We start from the raw sequence: 24,216 nt of genomic DNA, 5'->3' as shown, positions 1-24,216 counted from the left end.
GAGGAAAGCAAGCTCTATCTAAAGTCATGTCATCAAGAAGGATCTTTGAAAAATAAAACCCAATAATTTAAGCTGATAATTGTCTCACTATCCTTAGTTCCATTTAGACATTTGGTGTTAAGAGGAAACTAAAACATAGCTGACTTATTCATTAAAATAACAGCATTTAAAATTATATTAGTAGCCTACATTTCTCTGTCTCAAAAATAACCGTTAATGAATCATGCCGGTCTAAATAAGAAAGGATAAAAAAGGAATGTATCGGTTATAGCAGGGGGTTATCTTTGTACAAATATGTAGGTGTAGCATTTGTAATGTTCTCAGTGGTTAATCCCATTGAGAAAGGAAGGCTTGCTCATTGAAGCCCTTTTGAGGTGGATTAATAAAGTAATATTAGCAATACTATGCCTACTTCTAGTTCAAGACATTATCCCTTGCATTTTAAAATATTCGAAAACGTTGAAGTAAGACTTTTCTATCTTTCTTTCCCATTGTAGCCTTGATTTGGCCTGCAGGTTAAGTTTTGAGATGGTGCACCAATAGCTGAGTTTAGGAGATTTTCTGTAACAAGAATATGAAAAAGGACTCTTGTTTATACAGTTCAGTAAGTCAGAGCTGACAGGAATAAAAGAATAAAAGTGCAAGCTTTAAACCCATTATCAAAAATTAATCTCGTGTACATACTATTTCAGAAATATTGCCCCTTATTCTTACATTTCTGGCAGCAGTGGTGGATGTAGCTACATGATATTCATTAATTCAGCAGAAAATGCATGGCTGACATCCAAGACATTACTATGAAAATAGAAGTTCTGGATATTATTTGGCAGTCACACCCCCGGACATCAAGAGTACTACAATAAAATTTGACTTCCACGTTCAAGTTTCAAAATAACTCTGCTTTCTTCCGGACAAGAAGTGATGCAAATAAAGCTAGTAGGAAAAGGCAATGCAAGTCTCTAAAAAAGAATGGAGTCAGAGAAAGGAGAGTAATTGCATAAAGAAGCAAATTGGATATGTTTTTTCTCTACTAAGCCAGGGCATTTCAGATGCATATCCTTGATGTTTCAGAATAATTTCAGACTGCGAGGTTAGCAGAGAAATCATTTTGCATGCTGGTATTACCTGTACATAAGTGAAACTACTGTATGTATACACACTTTCATTACAGGAAGGACCATGTGGCACTAAACACCTAGGATCATAGAATCATAGAGTCAAAGAATATTCTGAGTTGGAAAGGACCCACAATGATCATTGAGTCTAGCTCCCAGGTCACTACAGAGGTTGTTGCAGGGGCATAACTGAATTGGAACATGCCTTGAGGAATCCTTAGCACATCTAAACTAAGTTAATGATGATTGTACTCATATATTTAAGGACATAATTTCAGGCATGAGAACCATGAATATTATGTCTTTATATATATATATAAGCTTGAAGAATATACAGTGCATCAAAAGATAAATAGTACGGAATCAGACCGAACAGATAGATACAGTAACATGGAACATGTATTTCAGATATTACTGTAGAAAACTTCAGCTGAAAAGTGAATTCAAACTACTTGCAATATTTATTTGTTTACTAATGTTTGTAATAGAGACCTAAAATGAAAGAAAGATCCAGCCCTGAGTTCTGCCAGGGGGCACCGGACTCAGTTTCACCAGAAGCTTATAGTGCAGCAGTCATGCAAACAGCCCCCAGCTACTTTTGCTGCAGAGGGACCGCTGCTTCTGAACCACCTAGAGGGGACCACAGCCTCCAGGAAGCCTCAGTCACAACAAGCGAGGGAACCCCAGCCAAAGACTACTCACACTCCCATGCTGTGCAAGTCAGCCTTTCCATCAGAGGTCAGGAAAGGAATCAGCAGCCTAAAACCCCTCCCTCAGCCGGACAACAGCGGGTATTGGAAGGGTGGGAGAACAGAACAAGAATAAATGGAAAATTATGAATTTGGGGAACATTTTATGGAAACATCGCTAGAGTAATTTTTCCATTGTCTTAATATTTCCTGTTCTAGAATTTGGCAAGAAATTTAGAAATGACACAATCTAAGTTCCCATGGGATTGACCATGCTTTCTTTTACATTAGGAAGCTGCAAGCAACATCAAAGGAATGACCAGCAGTGTGCCCAGGTGGCCAAGAAGGCCAACAGCATCCTGGCCTGTATAAGAAGCAGTGTGGCCAGCAGGTCTAGGGAAGTGATTGTGCCCCTGTACTCGGCTCTGGTGAGGCCGCACCTCGAGTACTGTGTTCAGTTTTGGGCCCCTCGCTACAGGAAGGACATGGACGTGCTTGAGCGAGTCCAGAGAAGGGCGACCAAGCTTGTGAGGGGTCTGGAGAACAAGTCTTACGAGGAGCGGCTGAGGGAGCTGGGCTTGTTCAGCCTGGAGAAGAGGAGGCTCAGGGGCGACCTTATCGCTCTCTATAGTTACCTTAAAGGAGGCTGTAAAGAGGTGGGGGTTGGTCTGTTCTCCTACGTGCCTGGTGACAGGACGAGGGGGAATGAGCGAAAGTTGCGACAGGGGAGTTTTAGGTTGGATGTTAGGAAGTACTTCTTTACCGAAAGGGTTATTAAGCATTGGAACGGGCTGCCCAGGGAGGTGGTGGAGTCACCATCCCTGGAGGTCTTTAAAAGATGTTTAGATGTAGAGCTTAGCGATATGGTTTAGTGGAGTACTTAGTGTTAGGTCGGAGGTTGGACTCGATGATCTTGAGGTCTCTTCCAACCTAGAAATCTGTGATACTGTGATACTGTGACCAACAGTAAAGAAGAAGGAGAAATAAATGGGACTCACAGGACACCTTTGAGTTCAAGAAATGAAGTATGAATGGAAATGGAACAACTGGAAGATAGGAAGAAAATGCAGAGAAATTCCAGTGATTCTTAGTGAATCTGGGAGATATAATCTGAAAGAGATTTTCAGTGAAGAAAATGAAAACGGATTACTGCTTTAAGATACTTAGGAATGACCGTTTAACATCTCAGGAAATGGTATGCTATGTAATATACAACCAAGAAAACAATATAAATTTGGATGCTGCACATTACATGGAGGAGTAAAGTGATATTAAGCAACTCCTACAGCCTCTTAAACCATACCTGTAATATCAATTTCTGAATACCAGACCCCTGTTTAACATAAAGATTTACGAAACACACAGCAGGGAATAGCAATGCAGAAAACAATTAGGATGCAGGAGTGACTAATTAACTTTATAAATTTATGTAGGAAATATTTTAACAGGTAAATGCCCTAAGCAAGATCCTATACCATACACAGTCAAAAAGTTTCAATATTGGCTTAATTTGGAAGAGATGTCTTATTCTAGTTTGTTAATTAATAAAAAGGGGAAAAAAAAAAAAAAAACAGAAAAAAAAAAAAACAGCTGCTTAAATTCTAGTCCCAATAAAAATGGTAAATATTTTGCCATGGACTCTAGTGGGACCAAAGTTTCAGTCAAGAAATAAAGGAACGTTTGAATGATGCAAAACAGAGGACCAATACAGAGCAACAGAAACAACCCTAAGGAAGTTAACTAGAAGAATAGAACAGTACAAAAAGCACAGAAAGTATTTGAAGATCAGAAAAAAAGTGTAAATGACTTTCCTTCTCTTCTCCTTCCATCCCTCTGAACAATCATAGTTTGCAGCTTTTTCTTAGCATGCAACCAGAAGAAGCAAAGAAAGAGGATGCAGCCCTGGTCCACAACAGCCAGACAGCTGGAAGGTCACTCTCCACAGCCCATCACGCTCACAAGTCACATCTCAACCTGAAAGCTCTAAGGAGCAGTTCATCCCTACCTCTAGTGTTGTTCCATATCATAGCACAACCCAAACTCAGCAAAATAAATAGAGAAACAAGTTGCTTCTTTGATCCATCAAAGAAGTGGAATAATCTGTGGAGCAGAAGCGACAAGTTTCACAACTGTGGACAGAAACCTCTGTGAAGCATACTCTCCAGAGCAAAACTGCAGCAGAACAACCCAATGAGTTTTCTATTTCACTGTTCAAATATGGTCAATATTTCAGTAGGTGAGGTTAAAAATATTAACTAAGAATTTATTTTTAACTAGTGTTTCACTGTTCCATTACCAAAAACAATAGACAAGCTGTTCTTTTACATAGTAATTTTTTTCAGCTTGCGTGATTAAGACACTTAGTATTTATAGTTTGTCTGGATTTTTAGAAGAGATTGTGTGAACATTTCTGATCATTAACTGACAGGAATGGATTGCCTTATCTGGCAATATGTAATGCTAGAGGTAAGCAACATCATAAAGGAAATACAGATTATTTCTCCTTATCATCATCTTACTCTGTCTTGGTAATTTTAGATTGGAGTTATTGGATTTATTTCAGAATCTTACTAATTAAGCCTTACCAACTGATTTGAACTTTCATCTGTGCTTCTTAAAGGGCTGAACTGTCAGAGCTATTGTTGCTGTGAAAACCTTTTGCTGTGAATTAAATTGAACTTTCTTATCTATTCTGTCACTCTCCTTTATAGAAAAAAAAAAAGGGGGGGGGGAGAGCTATGTCATAACTGAAGATCTGTGGATGATGATATAGGTATATAGGTAATGGCTTTTACAACATTATTACTTCACATCTATCAATATTCTGCATTTTTAAGAACCTTGCTACTATGGGTGATGTTTTGAGGCTGTGACAAAAGAGAAGAAGACCCCGCAACACACAACCACTGGGAGCACTGGAAAGAAAAGACATGCAAACACATAAAGAATAAAAGGATAGGAAAAAAAAAAAAAAGGTAAGGTCTAGAGATTGCATTAGCAGTGATGAATTGACCACATAAGCACGTAGCAGCACATAGAGGTAGGGTCAGAACGGGCACTTCAGAGAACTGGCTGGCACACAGCAGCCCTGCAGCTCCAGATATGCCTGCAACGAATGAACTGCATTAAGGAGATTGTGAAAGATGGCTGAAGTTTTTCAACAGGAATTTAAGGATTAATAAGAGATAAAGTTCAGGGAACAGTTTTAAATTATATGGGGGGGGGAAAAAAAGGAAAAAAAGGAAAAAAGGAGACAGGAATAATAAACAAAGCAGAAATTTAATACTTATGGCAATAGTCACAGATATTTCTGAGTAAACTGGGGTACGAGCACACACAAAATTTGTGACCTCTCATAACAGCAAAGTCCATTGATTTTAGTAACTTCTCAAAATACAGTACATTAAGAGAAAATTTTAAACACCACTAGCTTGATACTACATGCTAGAAACACTCAGAGAATTTAGCAGGATACAAGAGTGCTAATCAGGTTGCAAGATCACATTCTTAGCTATTTGTGCCATGAGTAGGATGATCTAGAGCAGCAGTTTTTGCATGCATTCATGCAAACCACACACAACTATTAGGAATTTCAAGCACGATCTGGACAGCTAAGACTTCTGAGATCCTCAAGCTTGTTAGGAGAAAAAAGTTATGAAAGGAATAGAAAACAAATAGTATAATACAATTTTGATATTTGTTTCATTCAAGAAGAGGCCAACTTTTCTCAAGCACTGGTAAGGACCTTACTCATTACTAATCCACAGGCATTAAAAGTTAATGTTCATAATAAGCTAGGAAGGACATTAAAATCATTTTTTAAGAGTACAGGTGTTAAGTAATTCATGTAAGCAACATAACTAGTTGAATGCAGCAAGCGCAGAGCAAAATCAACATTGGACTTGGGCATTTCTGCACCATATTACCTAACCAAAGAGTAAAAGGAAAGATGGTTCACCCATGATTTTTGAAGAGCCAGGAGGATGCAGCAAGGCAAGTATTATACTAGAGCTAACAAGCTATCATTTACTCACAGTACTCCATGAAGAACCACTTGAGAAATCTCTGCACAGTTTCTGGGTATCTCAGCTTGCCATTGCTCCCCACAGTGAAAAGTGACCACAAATGCACTGCTACTAAGTGATAGTGGATTTACCACAAAGCATATTTTCTGTGTCCATTCCACTGAATTCTGAAAGATATACTTCAATGGGACACAGGCATATAACCAGTTAAAAAAAAATCATAAAAATTTACATTTCTACACCATCAGGCATCCACTACCTCTAAAACTCCAGCATTTTTATGACCCTACTCAAATAGTGTTTAAATATAGTTACTGATTAGTTTTACCAGTCTCCATGTATGTACCCTTGGAGTGGAACATTAGCACATCCACATGGGGAAGGATAGGGGCTGTTAAAAGTTGCTGTCCCAGAAAATCACATGGGAAAAGAGCAAGAGAAAAGACAGGCTCCCAGCTCTTCCACATGCATGACAGGGGAATATAGTTCATTAGAAGGTTTGTGATGGGTCACAATGCATTTCACGCAGCCAAACAACTCCCAGACACCACAACGGGATTTAATTCAATTATTGTGTTTGGGTTGTTAAAGGATGATGCTGAGGGCACTTTTCGAACTGCACACAGTAATATTTCAAACATCAGTATTTAAATGCTTCTCTCATTTCAAAGTGAGAGGTGAAAAAAGAGTGTGATTAAATATATGGAATAACTGAGTTATTGCTTTGGTTTATAACTATATTGCTACACATAAAATCATTACTTGTACTATCTAGTAACTTAAAAAAAAACATCATTCAGCATTCAAAAGGACAGAACTTTTCCTCATAGGTATTTCAAAGCTTGCCTGACTTAACAAATGTGTTTCATTTGCACAGTATTCTTGGAGGATTGGAACGAAAAAAGCAACTAAATTGTACCCTACAGAAAAATACTTTCTTTATTTTTCTTGAAAGTATCTAGATCTACACTAAGAAAAAAAAAATCAAAAACATATCAGAGAAAAATCAACATTTTTGCCCACTGTGGTTTGAATATTCTAATTCTGTCCAGTAGTATGCATCTGTGTAAAGCCATCATTAGATAATTCTCTGTCCCATAGCAACCACTTTGTTTTCTCAGGGAAATAAAATATTTTTACATCCTTAGGCAATACCTTTCTCTGCATGGTTTCCTAAATGAAGCTGTTTGTAATCTAAAGTTAACATCTCAATTTACATTGGGCTTGGTAGAGATTTATAGCTATGTATGTGGAAAACAAACTGCTAGCACTAGGCTTTTCTAACTCTCTCTATATGTGCATGTACAGAGTGAGTATTTCACATTTTACATAAAAGCCTGGATTTGTTAATAAAACATTGGTTATTTAAAGTAACAGATTCAAGTTATCAGATGTATTTGTGTTATTAAACAATTATTTAAAAGAGAACAATGGAAAGACAAGAGAGGTAATGTTTTAATGATCTGAGCTTGTAATGATAATTTAGTCCTGAACTCGCAAAGTAGTAAGAAAGCAAAAAAGGACATTCAGTTTGCATCTTCAAGCACTGGGGAATCATGATAACGGGGCTGGAAGTAAAGTCTCTTAGAGTCACAAAAAATCATACTTGGAATATTTGATTTATTTATTTATTTATTTATTTATTTTGACATCTCATTCACAGAAAATTGCCTTGAAAAAGACTTCATTTTATCTAAAAAATTTTTGCTTAAAAATAAAATAAAAGGGGACAGATTTCTGAAGTTTGTCAATGCTAAATGGCTCCTATAATTTAGTCTACAAGTCAGAATGCAACATTCATGCTAAATGGTTAACATAAACACCAGGGACTATAGGCAGCTTGAGAGGATCTTCCTGTTACTGTCACAGCTAACCATTTCACAGTAATCCAGAAATTTCGGGGCTGCTGGTCAGAGCCACTGGTTCTCAAACAAGGGTTTGCAGTACTTTACCACAGGTCTCTGTGGAGCTAGCTTTTTCTTAAAAGGGTTTTTAATTATTAAATCCCACTAAAATGACTATACCTATTTTAAATAATTTACTCATGCTATTTTACTGTGCAAGTCACTGCTTAAGTTCCCTACAGACATTACACAAAAGCAAATGTGAAGAGAGAGGAGTATGCAATATAGTAGTATGCCACCGAAATAATGGCAAAAAAGACATGGAAGCAGACCTTGTACCACAATATGACTTACTGTAACCACATGAGGGCTTGGGTGATGACCTGAACATCATCTCCATTCAAGCATAAAAGGACTGTCATGAAAGAAGAATTCTGATTTATTTATTTATTTATTTGGCAATCCTATCATGTCTCTTCATTGCATCAAAACATGACTGATTTAAATTTTGACAATGAGGTGCGTTAGAATGTGAAAAAAATCTCCCAGGGGAAACTGGAAATGTTTGAGATGTGGAAAGCTAAACAGGATGCAAACACCCACACAAAATGCTGCAGGAAAATAGTAAGCTGGAATAATAACATTCATCTAGCTGCTGTACTACACCAGATCTTTACCAAATCTGATTTCTCCAGATAAATTTTGAAAAATGAAGCATCTAGTAAGTTACAGAGTGAAGTTTTGAACCTTCACAACTGTTCATTAAGATTGCTGATTTCAGCAAAGATTATTTTTTTTCATCTCTACTTACCCTAGCCTTTGAAACCAAATACAGAAAGAAAACTAGTAGGGATCCATTCAGTCTCAAGTGCAATTTAATTTTTTGCTATTAAGCTTTAATGGAAGGAAAAGACATGATCGGAGCAGTGTTTATTTCAATGATGATGCAATGTGATGGGTGCACTGCATAATGTCAGATGATATCAAAAGATGTGTCCTGGTGTAACCTCCCTTATACATAGTGAGAAGCCTCTGAAAATACAGAAGGCAGCAAACAGCTTTGAAGCTGTTACTGGAAAGTTGTCATTTGCTTTCAATAACTGAATATGATTTGTGATTATCTAGTGTTCCAAATTGCTCAAATGATTAGTTACAAAACCATGTCTTCCTTAGATTCTGAAAGGCTCATCTTTCTTATTTAATAGATTAAGATTTTTGTCCTATGAGCTACACTGAAAAGAATTGTACAAAATCGACTTTAGGCAAGTCTTGTGCTCCTTGCTTTTGGGGCTGCCTCACAGCAGCACTCATCAACCCAGATTTCCCCAGTGGGGCTTTTCCTGCCATCACTCAGGGATGCCTGGATGATGGGCACAGCTCAGGCATACTTTTGCTTCAGCTGTGCCTTCTGGACCAACAGCCACTGCCTGGGATGCTCACTCAGTTTAGGGAATGGATCAACAGCTCAGCTGAGTCTGGATCAACTCAAAGCTGCTGAAGAGACATAAATCAGAGGAAGCAGGACTAGTAGTTTTGCTCATTAGTTTTGTAAACCCTTAGGGTATTCTCCTTTTAAAACTGTCCTCCCCAAAATACATGTTGTATAAATTTCTCTTCTATTGTACATTCATAGATTCAAGAATTAGATCAGTTCTCAGTGCCCTTTTCACAGATGTAAGATGATCACCCCATACTTTGTGTTTACAAACACTTCATCAGGCAAAGACAGAAGATTTAGGAATCTATGAGGTTATAATTCCTTGTTAAGTAATTGTCATGGCAGATTCTGACAATAGAAAATGTCATAAAACTAAGCAGTTCTCCAGATAATTTCCAACTTCTAATAAAAACAGAACACGGTACTTCTATACATTTTATTACAAAGGCTGTAACCATGGTAGAAAACGCAGCACAATTTAATTCTGACAACCTGTAATCCAAGTTATACCACAGTTTGAATAAAAATATAAAAAAATAAAAAATAAAAAAACAACCTCTGAAGGTACTACATTACAACTTTAAACCAAGAATAACTAAACCTAATGAAACTGCATTGAAAACATCCTGTATTTTAGCTAAGGCTCAGGGGAAGAGTCTTAAAACATTCATATTACAGCACAGCAAACCATCAGTTTGGCTAACTTCACGTAATATAAATTTAAAAAAGATATCTGACTGTAGAACAGAGTTTGAAGGGGAACTATGAGCAAATGATGATAGGAGATTGGAGATGAACCATCGTCTCCAGACACAAATAAGAAAACTTCTTACATTGGACGAGGAGTGGAGTAGCCACTGCAGAATACTTCAGAGGATGATGAAACTCAAACATTTTCATAAAAACTTTAACTTCACTGATAATGAACTCACCTCAAAAAAAAAAAAAATCTAACCAGTTCTAACTTGGTCAACACTGCTTAGGCAAACTCAAAAGCTGTCAACTACATCAATATTGTAGTTACCGAGCAGTGTCAATCTTCATAAATGCTGATCTGTGTCTCAGTTATTTCTTATAACAATGTGCAACTACACAATTAATTTTTCCTCTGAGATATAAGAGTGATAAAAGATCATCATTAAATGTATTCTAACTGAATGTCTCTCACCAGGAGTTCAACTGACTTATCTTTAAACTTTATTATAGTAGAAAGGACAAATTCTACTATAGTAAAAAGGCTACCAATGTGATTTATTCCAGCAAAACATACTGTGCAATCCTTTAAGAAAACAAACATCTCGAACTGTGTCTGATATTCATGATGGATAAAAGTACTGGTTAATTCATCCCTACTGATTTTAAAAGAAGTTTATCTGTGTGGGTTTTTTTGTTTGTTTTTGGTTTGGTTTGTTGTTGTTTGTTTGTTTGTTTTGTCTTGTGTGCTTTTTTGTTTGTTTGTTTTGTTTTATTTTAGAAAAGTGTGGTCTTTGTTGCTGCAACATGTATTTATACTCTGAAAATCTTTCCTTTGATCCAGCATCAAACTACTAGTCACATCCATTTCTGAAACTCAGATGCACAAAAAGATAAAGTACAGTTAAAGTGCCAGAAGAGTATAGCCAAAATACGCCTATGATAAGAATAAGTTTAACATTTCCTTTATACTTCTGATAATAGTAAAGACACTGGAAAAAGAAGAAGAAGAAAAAAAAGAATTTTATGTATTGAAATATTTGAAGCATTCTATTTCAAAAATTAGAGAACTTATTAAAATGGCTTTGTCACTTGCTTCACCATGAAAATGGATATACATATACCCAGATGTGTGTACAAATGTCCACAGACAAATATGCGGTAGACATATTCCAAGAATTCTTTATATAAGCTTTCCTTGTAAAACTGTTCTTCATAAAAATGTTACATGAATAAACCAGGTAAATCTGAGGTCATATATTTTAGAACCATTCCCCTACTTTGCAGAGTCCCTGAAACTCTGCATGGCTCATGCAGACTCCTCGTAAACCTTGATGCAGCAGTGAGGCCACTGTCTCAGTAAAATTTTAAAGTTTATGCCTTTATGCCTGATTTCCAGTGTCTTTGAATAAAAATTAAGCAGCTATTCTTTTCATATATTGAAAAAAAGTCCAGGCTAGATTGTGTGATGAAATTTGGAGTCTTCCTTTTAACAACTGAATTGCAAACCACATTAAAATATCAATATATTAATGCAAAGTAAAATATCAGTACAGATTAAGCTATAACCATTCTCTTAAAAGAAATTGTAGAAAAAAACTATACTAATAGAAATATTTACATATAATCAGTATCCTATTTATTACCCATTAAAAATACTAAAATCAAATAATTTGCTTTTAGGTTTTCACAAAAAAAAATATATATATGGTCAGTGTCAAAATTAAACGGATAACATTCTATAGTGGATGGGAGACAGATCAACTGAGCATTATGCAAGGAAGCTTGCCCCATTTCTTGCAATGCACATATTAATCTGCATTTATAAGGTTTAAAACAATCTTCCTGCATAGATGTCTCTCTTTTGAGCTACTGTTCTGACAGTATAGTTTGAAAAAAAATGTTAATTTGGCCCAACCCATAAAACACTGATTTTCTAAGCAGAAATTTCCAAAATAAATGCTGCCCTTCTTCTGCTGCATGTTTACTGGCTTTCCAAAGAATGGAGGTGGATAGGGCCACATAGAGTAGGCTCCAGTATACAGAATCCGTGCTGAAATATTTGCAACAAGACTGTGAGATCAGGTGCAGAACTGCATTATTTTTCCTAGACAGTATAAATATCCAGTATTCCGTCATTCTTAAGATAAATTTGTTATTTTAAATATAATTCCACATTTACAATTGTTTAAGTTTGATTAAGATTGGTTTTCACTGGTCCTCATATAGAGGGTCACCAACAACGAAGTAAAGACTTGCACATCAGTCCCAGAATGTGTTAGGCTTTGTTAATCATGTGCTATGGTATAGAAATATAAGTAATGTCTGTCATTACTGTCAACAGCACCTCCACCCAAAGGCTGTGCTTTGTCTGCCTTGCTGTTAATCATCGTCTCTGATCCATTATGGTACTCGCCCTCCTCAGAACAAAGGCTCAAGTAAATTAAGCTCTTCAGGGCTTCTTGGCGATGTTTGCTTTGGCCCATTACATCAACTTAGTGCCGCTGGAATACATCAGACTCTTGACAGATCTAGCCTAGCCCTAGCCAACATGGTAGGTGTCCTTTACCGTGCATCCTGCAGTCCTCCTCCCTGAGCAGCTCCAATGGGGGTGGCTCAGATTGGGGTGCACCAGAGCACACTGCAGTTCTGGCCCGTGAGCCAAGCTTTCCTCCATGGGAAACCCAGCAGAGGAACAAAGGAGAAAAAGGGGTTGCGTGCGTGCCTGTGTCTGCCAGGGACACGGAGCTGAGAGGTGCCAAGACAGTCATTCATCGTAACAAAGCTTAGCCCCCTAGCATTCTGTTTCACATACTGACTGGGATAACACAGCTTTCAGTCACAACTTTGGGTATTTAATTTCATATATATGAACATAGTATAAAACATTAAAAACAGGTTATTCTATACTACTCACAATGAATAGCATCTTATTCCAAAAATACTCCCTCAATTCCGTCAACCTTTTCAGCATACTAAGGCCCAAAGGTGGAGTTCAAAATCATTCTGAGCCCATGGATCTTTGATAGAGACCCAATTTAGCTACTGCCTATGTGAACAGGTTCAGGATAACAGAATAGTGATTTGTGAAGTCTTAAATTGTGGGGCAGCTATGCTCCTAATATACCTCTATGTTTTGCTAGTTTTCTTTCACTGGGAATAAAAGTACCAGAATCAAATCTTTCTACCATTACCCCCAAAGAGAAAAATGACCATGGTTTAACCCTTACCTGACAGCAACAGACTCCGGGGACTTCTACTTGGATATGGAAAGCAGGATCCTTTCAGAAGGGCAAGGAACGAAGGCAACATTAAGAAGTTAGGTGTCAGAATTTGATTTTAAGGGGAAAAAATGTAAGCAGAAGGTTATGTAAGTGAAGTTCTTCTTATGGAATGATTTGAAAATGGAAAAATGGGCAAAATAAACATTTATAGGAGATGAGGAAGTGAGCTCTCATTTCTCCCACTCTGCTGCCCCTGTCACTTTGCACAGGAAATGAGGTGATGAAAATGAGATAATGATAAAGGTAATGAAAGGTAATGAAGAGTGTTAAGAGTAATTAAGGACAGCAGAAGATGGTGATACAGAGCTTAGAAGACTGTATCACAACTGGTATAACAAAAAAATAATCTGCTTCACCTGCAGTGTTTTTGTTCCACACATGAAAGTGTGGGACCACTTTCCATAGTGGTGGACAGTCACCACCAACACCCCACCACCACAAAAAAAAAAAAATAAAAAAAATCTCATTTCCTCAAAACGTTTTTTCTCTTTTGCCTTTCTGTTACTCTATGATTATATTTTGAGAATTTATATTGTACAAGCTATGAAACTAACATTAATGAGAATGTGCATTTTTGCCAAGTCTTTCACTGCAAATTTCAGCATATAAATACCAAATAATACAAAAAGTCTACAAAATACTCATAGGACTGTTTCAGAATACTTGTGAAGTTCTTTTGTCATAGCTATTATATCATGGCTATTTAAACATTTGCACAACTTTATGTCATGTTTACTATACCATCTCTACAATTTCACAAGTTTTCAATATTTTATCTTGTTATATGTCAAGCTACATTTAGCTTAAAAGCATTACTTTATAATGTGCTTATCTATAGTTCATGTCTGGATGTCTAAATTCAAATGATATTGTTACATTTGGGGAGTTTTGAAGAGTTATATTTTCTAGGACACTTTGGTTCAGTAGCATGATCTCACATTTTAGGAAGCTCTTTCTAACTCCACTTTCACTGGACTCATATCAAAAGCCATTTTCCAAAATAACTGATACATCACATACCTCCCTGAAAGCCTTCATATTACACATCTGACCATTTCAATTAAACACTTGGTTTAGAATGGCCCATGGCCTAAGTTTCAGTTTCAACATTTTAGGGATCAAATTATGATCATGAACAGATGCTCCATAATTATAAGCCTAACCACAAGCAACGAGAATAGTGACTGTGCTTTAATTTCCTAGCATTCTGGAATACAAACGGGTAATTTTTAACAGGCCATTCTAATAAGAACACTGCCCAAGTTCTGATCTTTTCTGCCTACTCCCAGGACTGACACAAGTGTCCATTAAGACACTCAACTGACCCTTGGTAGCTTAATAAGAGAAGATTCATAGACTTTTTCCTACAAGTGCAGTATGGGTTGCTTCAATTACTACAGGATTCACTGTGTTTAGATCTACTTGTATGATATACTGGATATATTATACACAAGAATTGTATATATCTGTGCCTCAAGGTTACCGATGAGAAGGATACCCCAGTTATCCTTTGGGGACATACTGAAGAGTATGAAGGAGGTGCAAGAGAGATCAGTGCAGAGTCTCCTGAGCTGGAAAAACAAATTAACCTCAGTGGCAGAGAAACAAAGACATCCCCGTTCCTGTCAGTTTTCAGGAAGCTTAAGCAGCAGGTACAACAATGTAGCACTGAATCTTGAAGGGGAGTCCCGAGGAAAACAAATTCTTAACGGAAAATTGGCAACTGACTTTTTTCACAGTAATAACAGGTATTCAAATGGAAAAGAAGAGAAAAAGCAAACATTGCCAATATTTTGGCATTTGTAGGAGTTATCCAAAAAAAGCTTATCTAGGTTCTCTACAGCTTTAACCTGAGAAAAAATTGCACATTAATGCTGCAAAGGAGCTGACACTTTTCATCTGCAGCCCACTCAGCCAGGGAACATCCACTTATATACCCTCATGCATTATTCACCAGGAAAATTGAAATAATCCACCAGTGGTTAAGCAGCTCAGAATCAAATGCAAATCAAGGGAAAGCAGTTAAGAATGAGGATCATTCATAGCCTTCCCTGAACTCCTGACTCTTCCACAACACCAGCATGGAGACTGCAGGAGCTGCTCAGATCCTTGCAGCCCCATTCCTGGCTGCAGGTGCTTGGTGCAGCTTAACCTGTAAATGGGCCTATTTCTGGGATGATGGCAAAAGCACCGACCCTTGCCTATGCTTTATTTGTAGTCAAGAGGATTCTCCCTCCCTGTCAATAAAAGCAGATTCTTTGGCACAAACCTGAGAAAAAACAACTTCTGTTTTTAAAAGCCTCTGTTTGCTGTAGCACTGACTATAATCTGGAGTTTAATTTCATTCTTTATCTAACTATGCCACCTTGGCCATAAAACAGTCAAGCATAAAAACAAATTTAAAGTTTAATAAAATACTTTTTCAGTGAAGGTAGAAGTTTTTGCTGTCACCATATTTATTTTCAATAGAAAGCTTCAATGGAATTTACCTTATATTGTGATCAATAACAATTATTTTATTACGTCTATTTAGGAGAATACAACAGCAAACAGTAAGATCAGAAATCATAAATTCATTTTTAAATCTCAATGAGAAACTATACGTCCCGTTAGCTGTTAAGAAGTTATACACTACATACAAGCTAATGTGAACAGTAGAGGCGTGCATCATTTCTACAGGTTTATACCCAGCAGCACCATGGATACATTTTCAATGAAATCTACTTAAACCTTATATTGCAAGTACTTTCATGAATCTGAATTTATTATCATTGATGCATATTCAGGATGTTGTAAACTCCATGCATTAATGTTCTTTTTAAGAATTTAACAGCTTTAACGCTTTTTAAAGACAATCATACTGGTCATATCTTTTGCAGTTTTCCCCCACAAATATACAGCAAAATATTTTTCAGTTCAGTGAAAACTGATGTTTATTTTTCAGACAAGATATTTCCAAGAAAAAACGGTTGCTTTAATTAACTACTTACTCATACCAACAATCAGTTAAACTCAAAAATTCTGTTTGCAACCCTAGACTCGATTTCATGAAATTTCAGAAAGACAAATTACAACAGAAAACATTCTTGCCATAAATGGGAAATTTGAAAGTGTAAAATTATGAATGAAAAATTAAGTACACCTTTCTCTAGGTGGCAAAAAAAATAATCTATTAGTTTCATACACTTTTGCAGCCCTTTCAGATATGTGTTTGACTGTCAGAAAGACTAAGACAAAAAATAAACAGTAGGTATTTTAGGTACCATGAGAAAAGTATGCTGTCGACAAAGAAAGAAAGTAAAATTAATAACAACCTCCACCAAGAATTCAACAATATTTTTTCAGTAAGAATTTGGCTAGTGTCCTAGGAGAGTCACATTATCTTTTACATGATTAGGAACATGACTGACATAAAACACCATACTAGCAACTCATTTTCCTGTAGCTCAGTTGTATTTCTCTTCATGAATTTTCAGGTAAATTCTCTCTTTTAGATCTGCTGGAGTAAAGTCTGGAGTGTGACATCTAAACTGTATCAAGTAGTACCAATACAGCCTGCAGCCATCCATAAACACATCACTTAGTGATGGGAAACAAGAGCCAAAGTCAGAGAGAACAGGGTGAGGCTCTCACTTTACGGAAATTACTAATAGATTTTTAATGTTCACATAAATCTAGGCTGAAACTCTACTCTCATTGTACCTTCTTGATGATTTCTGCAGGTAGATCTCTACTTGTCCCTAGGAAGGCCCAGCACAAACACATCCTCAAACAATATTAACCTCTGATTCTCAGGATCCTGGGCACTTTAAACATGATGCTTTTGCTATAAAGCTACATAAAATTTTCCACGGAATGTGTGGAGATGTTTCTTTGCCAAAAGTAATCCCTACATTTGAAATCAACTGATTAAAAAATAAATAAATAAATCTTAAAATAATTTATTTTAATATCATTAGGACATTGTACACACATACTTAAAATCCTTAACACAATTGATTATTCATTTTGGCTGAATAATTGAGGTCTCCTGTGCTTCTGTTTCTAATTCAGGACAAAAAACGGTAGTATACTAGAAAAAGGACATGAAATATGTACTCAAATATTTTGCCAAATATTTCAGAACTGGCACCTCTCTTCACGTGCAAACTATACTGACTTTATCCCAAATCCGTATGTGATAAAAGATAAAATCTTAGGTATCTTTAAACACAGAAAACTGATTCTGATTTAAAGCTTCTTTTGTGTCAGTGCTTATTGCACTGTTTTTTTTTTTAACTTATTTATATTTTTTTTCCACAGAGGAAAAAATAATATAGACTCTGATGGTTTTATTTTATGCATGTGTTAAAAACAATTAACCACCTGATCTCGATATTTTTTTAAATATATCTGTTCACATCTTGCTACATCAGAAGTAAGCAACCTATAAAATGTTATTTAACACAGAAGTATGAAAGCTATTTGAAAAGGACACCCTGTAGGTTTTATGAAGTATATATAAATGCAAAGGCTCTATCATGAAACAAAATGGTTACAGTACGTAAGTGAAGTGTCATAACCAAAACCCTACATCTACAGATCTGCATAAGGAAGGTAAGTCACAGACTGTTATTTATTTGGTAACGATCTGTGGACTGTATCTGTGTGCTAACCTGACATCCCATGAAATAAATCCTGCACCTGAACATTTTGACCCCTAACATAGCTTTGTTCACTATAACAACTGAGTAAAATACTCATTTTGGGTGACAAGGATTTACACACGGCTTCAGAAAGACACCTTACTTTAACACTGGTATTAACTAATGGTCAAATGGTACTGCACCAGTGCCATCCCATATTGTTATGCCCAATTTACCTTTAGAGGCACCTGTCATGTAGCGTGGATGACTAGTGTTCCCAAAGTCAAATTTTAGGAGTATTTATCAAGGGAAAAAAAAAAAAAAAAGACAGAAAAATCTTGCCAAAATTCTGAGACTTCTTTAGCACTATGATATGATACTGGGTTGACTTTTCCTTAGCGCCTGGAAGCAATTCAACCAGAATAGAGAATCTAATCCTTTACAGCATGTATTTTAATGACTCATTGTTTTCCTATTTCTTTCTAGCTTCCACAAAGCTCAATGGACTTGAGCATGATTATTAGAACACAACAAAAAAAACCCTTTACTTCTCTCAAATAAAAGCATATCACAAAAACAATTTAGCTGTAACCAGTAAAGGACATTCTAAAATTAGAGCCTGTTGTGTTAGGGATGTAACAAAGTGTCTCAGCCATATGCTGGTGTAATCTATAAAAGCTATATTCGAAGCTTATGTCATTGTAACTTTTTCAGAAAGCAGCATAACTGCTACCATACATGAACCAGTATTAATCAAATCATTTTAAATTTAAATCTTCATATAGCATTGGATCGGTAAAAACATTTGGATACCTGAAGTACATTACAATTTTATCTTCATATGTAAAGAATACATCATTACCAACATTAAATGTAACTAAATGACAAATCTTCGGTTTTGAACAACTCTTTACATCCAACTTAATCCTTTTTTTTTTTTTTTTTCCACTTAGATGAAAGATGTAAATCAAAAGAGAAGCAGATTTTTTTTTTAAATCTACATAGGACACATGTATTTTTCAGATTACATAGGACGCAGTCCTCTAGCTCCCAGAAACAGACTTAATAGATTTTGTCTTTTTTCTTCTCAAAGCAGAAACCCAAACACACCCTAAGATAAGGGACTAGCCTAAATCCGTAATAATTTATGTGGATTTCATCCAGATTTACACTTCTTTAATGCAGAACATGACCTGCCGCTTGCGTAACAGTTTAAACACAAGAAAATTTCCCTCATCAATTGAACCATTTTCCTCATCAACTGGTATAGCATCAACTCCAGCTGAGAATTGTTCAGAAGTAGCCATGGACAGAAAACAGAGATACAAAAGGCTTCACAAAAGGGAAAGTGTCTAGGGCACAGAAATTCCCAGGTGCCTACCACTGGTGGGGTGGTCACTGCCAGCCCAGGGGATGCTGCACTGCAGCTCTCAAAGCACGGGCAGTCAACAGGGCAACCGGCACATCCCATAATACAGGGACCCTGCGCTCAACACTGCAGGCTTGGGAGATACTAGGTTCTCCACTCTCCCGGGCTGCACCTCTACACTGCAGAGAAGAGGCATGTTCTTCAAAGGGGGAACCCCTAGACTTACATATATATATGATGATAACCCCCCCCCTTTTTTTTTTTAAATAAGAAAATTAAATGAACAAAACCAAAATTCCATGAAGGTCTGATCATAATGCCACTATACAATCAAAGTTTTTGTCAAGTACTACTCACTCCAAACCTCTGGACAGGTCAAAAATATGCTTTATTGTGTATTTATTTTTTGCCAGAAAATCACTTCAGAATTACTGGCTAATATAACACAGGTACTCCACAGAAAGATGAGAAGCACTGTTAACCCACAGAACCTTATATTTCATTGTCCTTTTCAACACACTTGAGGTGGCCTGTGAACAATGACTGCATTATTTACCATGAGGAGAAAAATACAGTTCTGTGCTAGAAAGTCCACGGCATTTTCTATATTAGGAATCTAGCTAATGCAAGTTTGCTTTCATTTAGTTGAAATAAACAGTGTTAGATTAGTTCTTACATTTTGTTGTCTCTTTTGATTAACTTCATATGTAAGATTGTGCATCTGTTGCTTACTAAGACATCTGAATAAACATTGTTAAGCTAATGGGTCAAAAGAAAAATAGACACTCTGTCCTAAGTGCAGATTAGAACGGAAGAATATCAGCAGACTCCTGGGATCCCTTTTAGCTATTTTTGATTTCTAAACTCCAAAATAAATGTCACAGAACCGACACATGGAACTCCAAGGATCCGATCTAAGACCAACAACATATTTTACAACTGCTTGTAATCCCTCATTTTTCCTAATATATTCTTTTCTTCAAGGAGGGTTAAACTGTTCATCCATTGCTTGCAGTCCACTGCTATTATAAAACAGGGCCACCTCTGCCAGTAGCAGCAACATGGCAGCGTAAAGATACATGGCACTGACAATACTTCAGGCTCAAGTATCTCATATAGCACTTTCAGAATTTACTGGCATTCACTGCAACTGCTGCATGCACTGTGGCATGAGAAACATAAGCCAAGTTCTAGCTTTGTATCAGCCAGACTCTGAAAAAAGTGCAGAAGATTACCCTGTGCAAGGATGAAATTCAGCCTTACTTTTTGAAAATGGGGGACAAAGGAAGTATTTTCCTTATTCCAATAAGTTTACAGTTTCATACAAGATTGCTGAGTCAAAGGACAAGTCAGCAGGCAGAAATCTCCGCAAGTTCCTCAGACACAGGAAAGGGTTGTATCTTATATGGGAACAGAAGTTGAACAGCCAAGGAGAAGAAAATGGAACAGCACTGAGGTACCAGACTTGAGAGAACAGGAAAGAAGCTGGCACAGACAAAAACAGAACAATGAGGAAAGGTGAGAATGAACAAAAGAATCGTGAAAGCAATCATGATTAAATGGAGAAATGATCTGAAAGAGGCAAGATGCAATTAAAATGAACAACAGAAAATACTCATTATGGCTGTAATTAGCAGTTAGACAAATCCAATTTGGGATACGAATGACTTGGTAGCTGTGTTGAAGAAAAGGCTGTAGATGTTACAGGAGATGACAAACTGATGACATATTTCTGGGGCAGACAAGTGAACTTATTCTAGCTATTCCTCAAGCCAGACTGTCACTGTATCGATACAATAGCACAGAACCATAAGCTAGCTATAACTAAGCTAGCAGAACCTGATTGCTTGGAGGCTTTCTGGTGTTAAACATGGTTCAACACAAAGCTGAGCTCTTTGCGTTTCAGAGAAAGTGGTGTCCCAGATGCTGCTTCTGAGCACATGCAGAAACTTCTGGGTTTGCCTTCGGAAGACATAGATATACCCGAAGTTACAGGGTTGGGGAAAAAAAAATACAAGACTAAGATGCACAGGGAAAACTGTCTTAGGTACTCAGCTCCCAGCAATCAACCAAAGTATTGGATATGCGTCAACTAGAAAGAGTTGAAGGGACAAAAAGAGTGTCCAGAAGTTGCTGCTGTACTTCAGGTCATCGCAAGTGGTTCTCAGTTGTTGTTTTTTTTTGTTTGTTTTGTTTTGTTTTTTTCTGTTTTTCATCCCATAAATATGAAATATATGTAAACCACTGCTGAGCAGAATCCCAGCCCTTGCCCTGTGCAGATAGGTCAGCATCAGAGTCCCTTTGTTGTCTGATGGCTTCTGCACAAAGGAACAGAGCATCTCTTTTCCACCCTCCGAGTTCCCTACCACCTAGCCATTTGTACATATTTAAGATATGGCACTACCAGGCTAAGCCACCCTCCCAGATAGAATTTACGTATCTTCCTCCGGGGAAAACATCTCCTCCCTTTGTGCGGATAACTGCTTAACACTGAATGCTAAATAAAGAATGCACTCTGGAATACTGGCGGATAACAGAGTAAATTTCTGAGCTACTGGTACTTTAGGATCATTTATTCACAGATCTAAAACATTTTCCATAAAATTATCTGGAAATAGTCAATTATCTGATGAAATATAGCTAACAAAATGCACAATTCTGCTTTTTATTTTATTTGTTTTCAGATGCATCATTTCATGCCTTTAGTTTTAATTCCCTGGCTTTTCAGAAATGGAATCTCACAAATATATCCTTCCCTTTATTTTCCTATAATAATATCACAGCCATTTTCTCTGGCTATTCTTAATCACTTTGTTCTCTTCACGGCTTTTCCTAGTCTTAGAGAAGAAATATGTAAAAATAGGCCACAAGAAACTAGACACACTTGATATGCACAGCAAAAATAGAGCTCTTTAGCACCTGGCGTTCTTGAGAGTGTTAATGAAGCTGGCAAGATAAGCCGTGCTTTGACCCAAAATAAAAAGCTAAGCCCTCAAAAGAAGGGTAAAGATAAATTTGAACCAACATAAAAAAATTCCATGGGCTCATGGCCTCTTGACTTCCTGCATGACGTGACCCCAGAAGTCTGGACAAGTGCTACATGGACAAATAAGGAGGGATTGGACTTCCTTTTGAAGGCAAAGACAGTGAGCCAGGATCAGGGCACATAGCATGAGATATAGCCCCCATGGGAGGGGGCTCCCATCTCTGCAGGAGCATTCATGTAGGCAGAACATGCAGGAATAGGACACATAATACACATGAAAACATTAATTTCAATCTGCTAAAATCCCTGAGGTCAAGACGCACGTGTACCTTGGTGCCTGCAGTACCAGAAATGCTAGAAGTACTAGTGGCTGGATGTTAGATTAATGGAAAGGAAAAGGAAAAGGAAAAGGAAAAGGAAAAAAGGAAAAGGAAAAGGAAAAGGAAAAGGAAAAGGAAAAGGAAAAGGAAAAGGAAAAGGAAAAGGAAAAGGAAAAGGAAAAGGAAAAGGAAAAGGAAAAGGAAAAGGAAAAGGAAAAGGAAAAGGAAAAGGAAAAGGAAAAGGAAAAGGAAAAGGAAAAGGAAAAGGAAAAGGAAAAGGAAAAGGAAAAGGAAAAGGAAAAGGAAAAGGAAAAGGAAAAGGAAAAGGAAAGAGACTCAAACCAGCAAGCAAGCTGACAGTCAGCACTTGAAAGGCTTTTTCTGAAGCAACAAATAATTTCTTCAGGATAAATAAATGATTTGTATTAAATTATAGATTTCATAAGGTACATTTAAAAGTGAAAACACACCAGAGTTCATGTTTAATTTCGCTATCGCAGATGTTCTAAAGAGATGTAAGAGGCAGTTTACCAAGTAGGAAATGTAATACAAAAGATTATATATAGAGAAAGGAAATTTATCAAGTAAGAGAACACTTTAGATGGAGGAATTAAGGTCATTTTACTTTCCTTATTTCTAAAAAACAAACAGCTAGAATGATAGTTTTAAGCCAGTATTTTTGCTAGAGTACTGAGGTCCTAATCTACTGGTGTTAGCAGAAATAAATATATTTAAAAGTAAATATATTTATGTCTAATTGGCTAACTTGGGAAATGAAGAAATTAAAATTGACATTCCTTAACGACATATGCCATCCATAAATTCTGTTGTATATTATTATGTTAAGAAATAACTTACATTTTCAACTATTCCTGAAAACACACAAAGCTAGATAACACAATTTCTCTGACATCTTTTAAAAAAGGTAACTGCAACAAATAGCATATATATTCTTTAGGACTACCATGTGTGACTGGAGAGAACCATGGAAACTAGAAAAACAGACATCCAACTGATTCAGCAACCCTCAAAACTGCAAAATATGGAAAACATCATCAAAAACATTTTTGTCAATGAACTGAACATCTGGCAATGAAACAAACAAACAAACAAAAAATCTCCAACCATCAGCTCATTAAAATAGAGACGGAATGACAGAAAAAGTTCAAGAAGTTTCAACTGCCTTGACCCCCTGAGAACTCTGTCCAAGATCCTAAGACCTGGTTTAAACACTCAGGAAGTGTTTACTCTTAAGGTACCTTCCACAGTGTGACAAAACCTTGACTACAAAAGATAAAGCTTGTTGCAAACTCCAAGGGGAAGGCTGTCAACTCAGACATGGGAACACCAGTCTATGAGATTGAGATATAAACAGAGTAACAACAACAGCGTGAAATATTGTGAGCAGTGTGAAATACAGTGTGAAATATTACACTCATTACGAAGCAGCATGCTTCAAAGCCTATCCCTTTATCAAGCCTCATCTGTAATTTGACAACAAATGGTCTTCTCTGAGGACACTGTTTCCTTTTGAAGAGACAGCATATTACAAGATCAATTTTCACTGAAATTCTGACATTAATAACATGATATTAAAATCAGATTATTCATAAAATACTAAAACAAATTTCTTCAGTGAAGACTGGGTTCTTAAAGCAAATTTCCAAACCACTGTATATTGAATGGATAACAGAACATCAACTGAATTTTGATAAATAATCTTGTCTGGAAGAAAACCAGTATGTTTAGCTGTTAAGAACAAGGGTAAAATTATATAAATTTAGCATAATAGACAGAGGAGCTCCAAGTAAGGGAGTCACTGAAGCGT

The 24,216-nt window shown here is 36.6% G+C and overlaps 1 protein-coding gene across 8 annotated transcripts in view; it reads right to left on the bottom strand.

The window, feature by feature from the left end:
- SHANK2 (SH3 and multiple ankyrin repeat domains 2) overlaps nt 1-24,216 on the bottom strand; it is a 352,030-nt gene that overhangs the window by 235,238 nt on the left and 92,576 nt on the right. For 6 of the 8 annotated variants that reach the window (XM_083838465.1, XM_083838461.1, XM_083838464.1 and 3 more), the window contains one exon: nt 13,035-13,085. The exons of the other annotated variants lie outside the window; for them this stretch is intronic. In XM_083838465.1, coding sequence (XP_083694591.1) covers nt 13,035-13,085 — 51 coding nt within the window. The remainder of the gene's footprint in view (nt 1-13,034; nt 13,086-24,216) is intronic. 8 annotated transcript variants of the gene reach the window in all.

This window comes from Anser anser, assembly GCF_964211835.1.
Source record: "Anser anser genome assembly, chromosome: 5".
NCBI lineage: Eukaryota > Metazoa > Chordata > Aves > Anseriformes > Anatidae > Anser > Anser anser.
The sequence above is the reverse complement of the archived record's forward strand: the minus strand, read 5'-3'. Positions and strand labels throughout refer to the sequence as shown.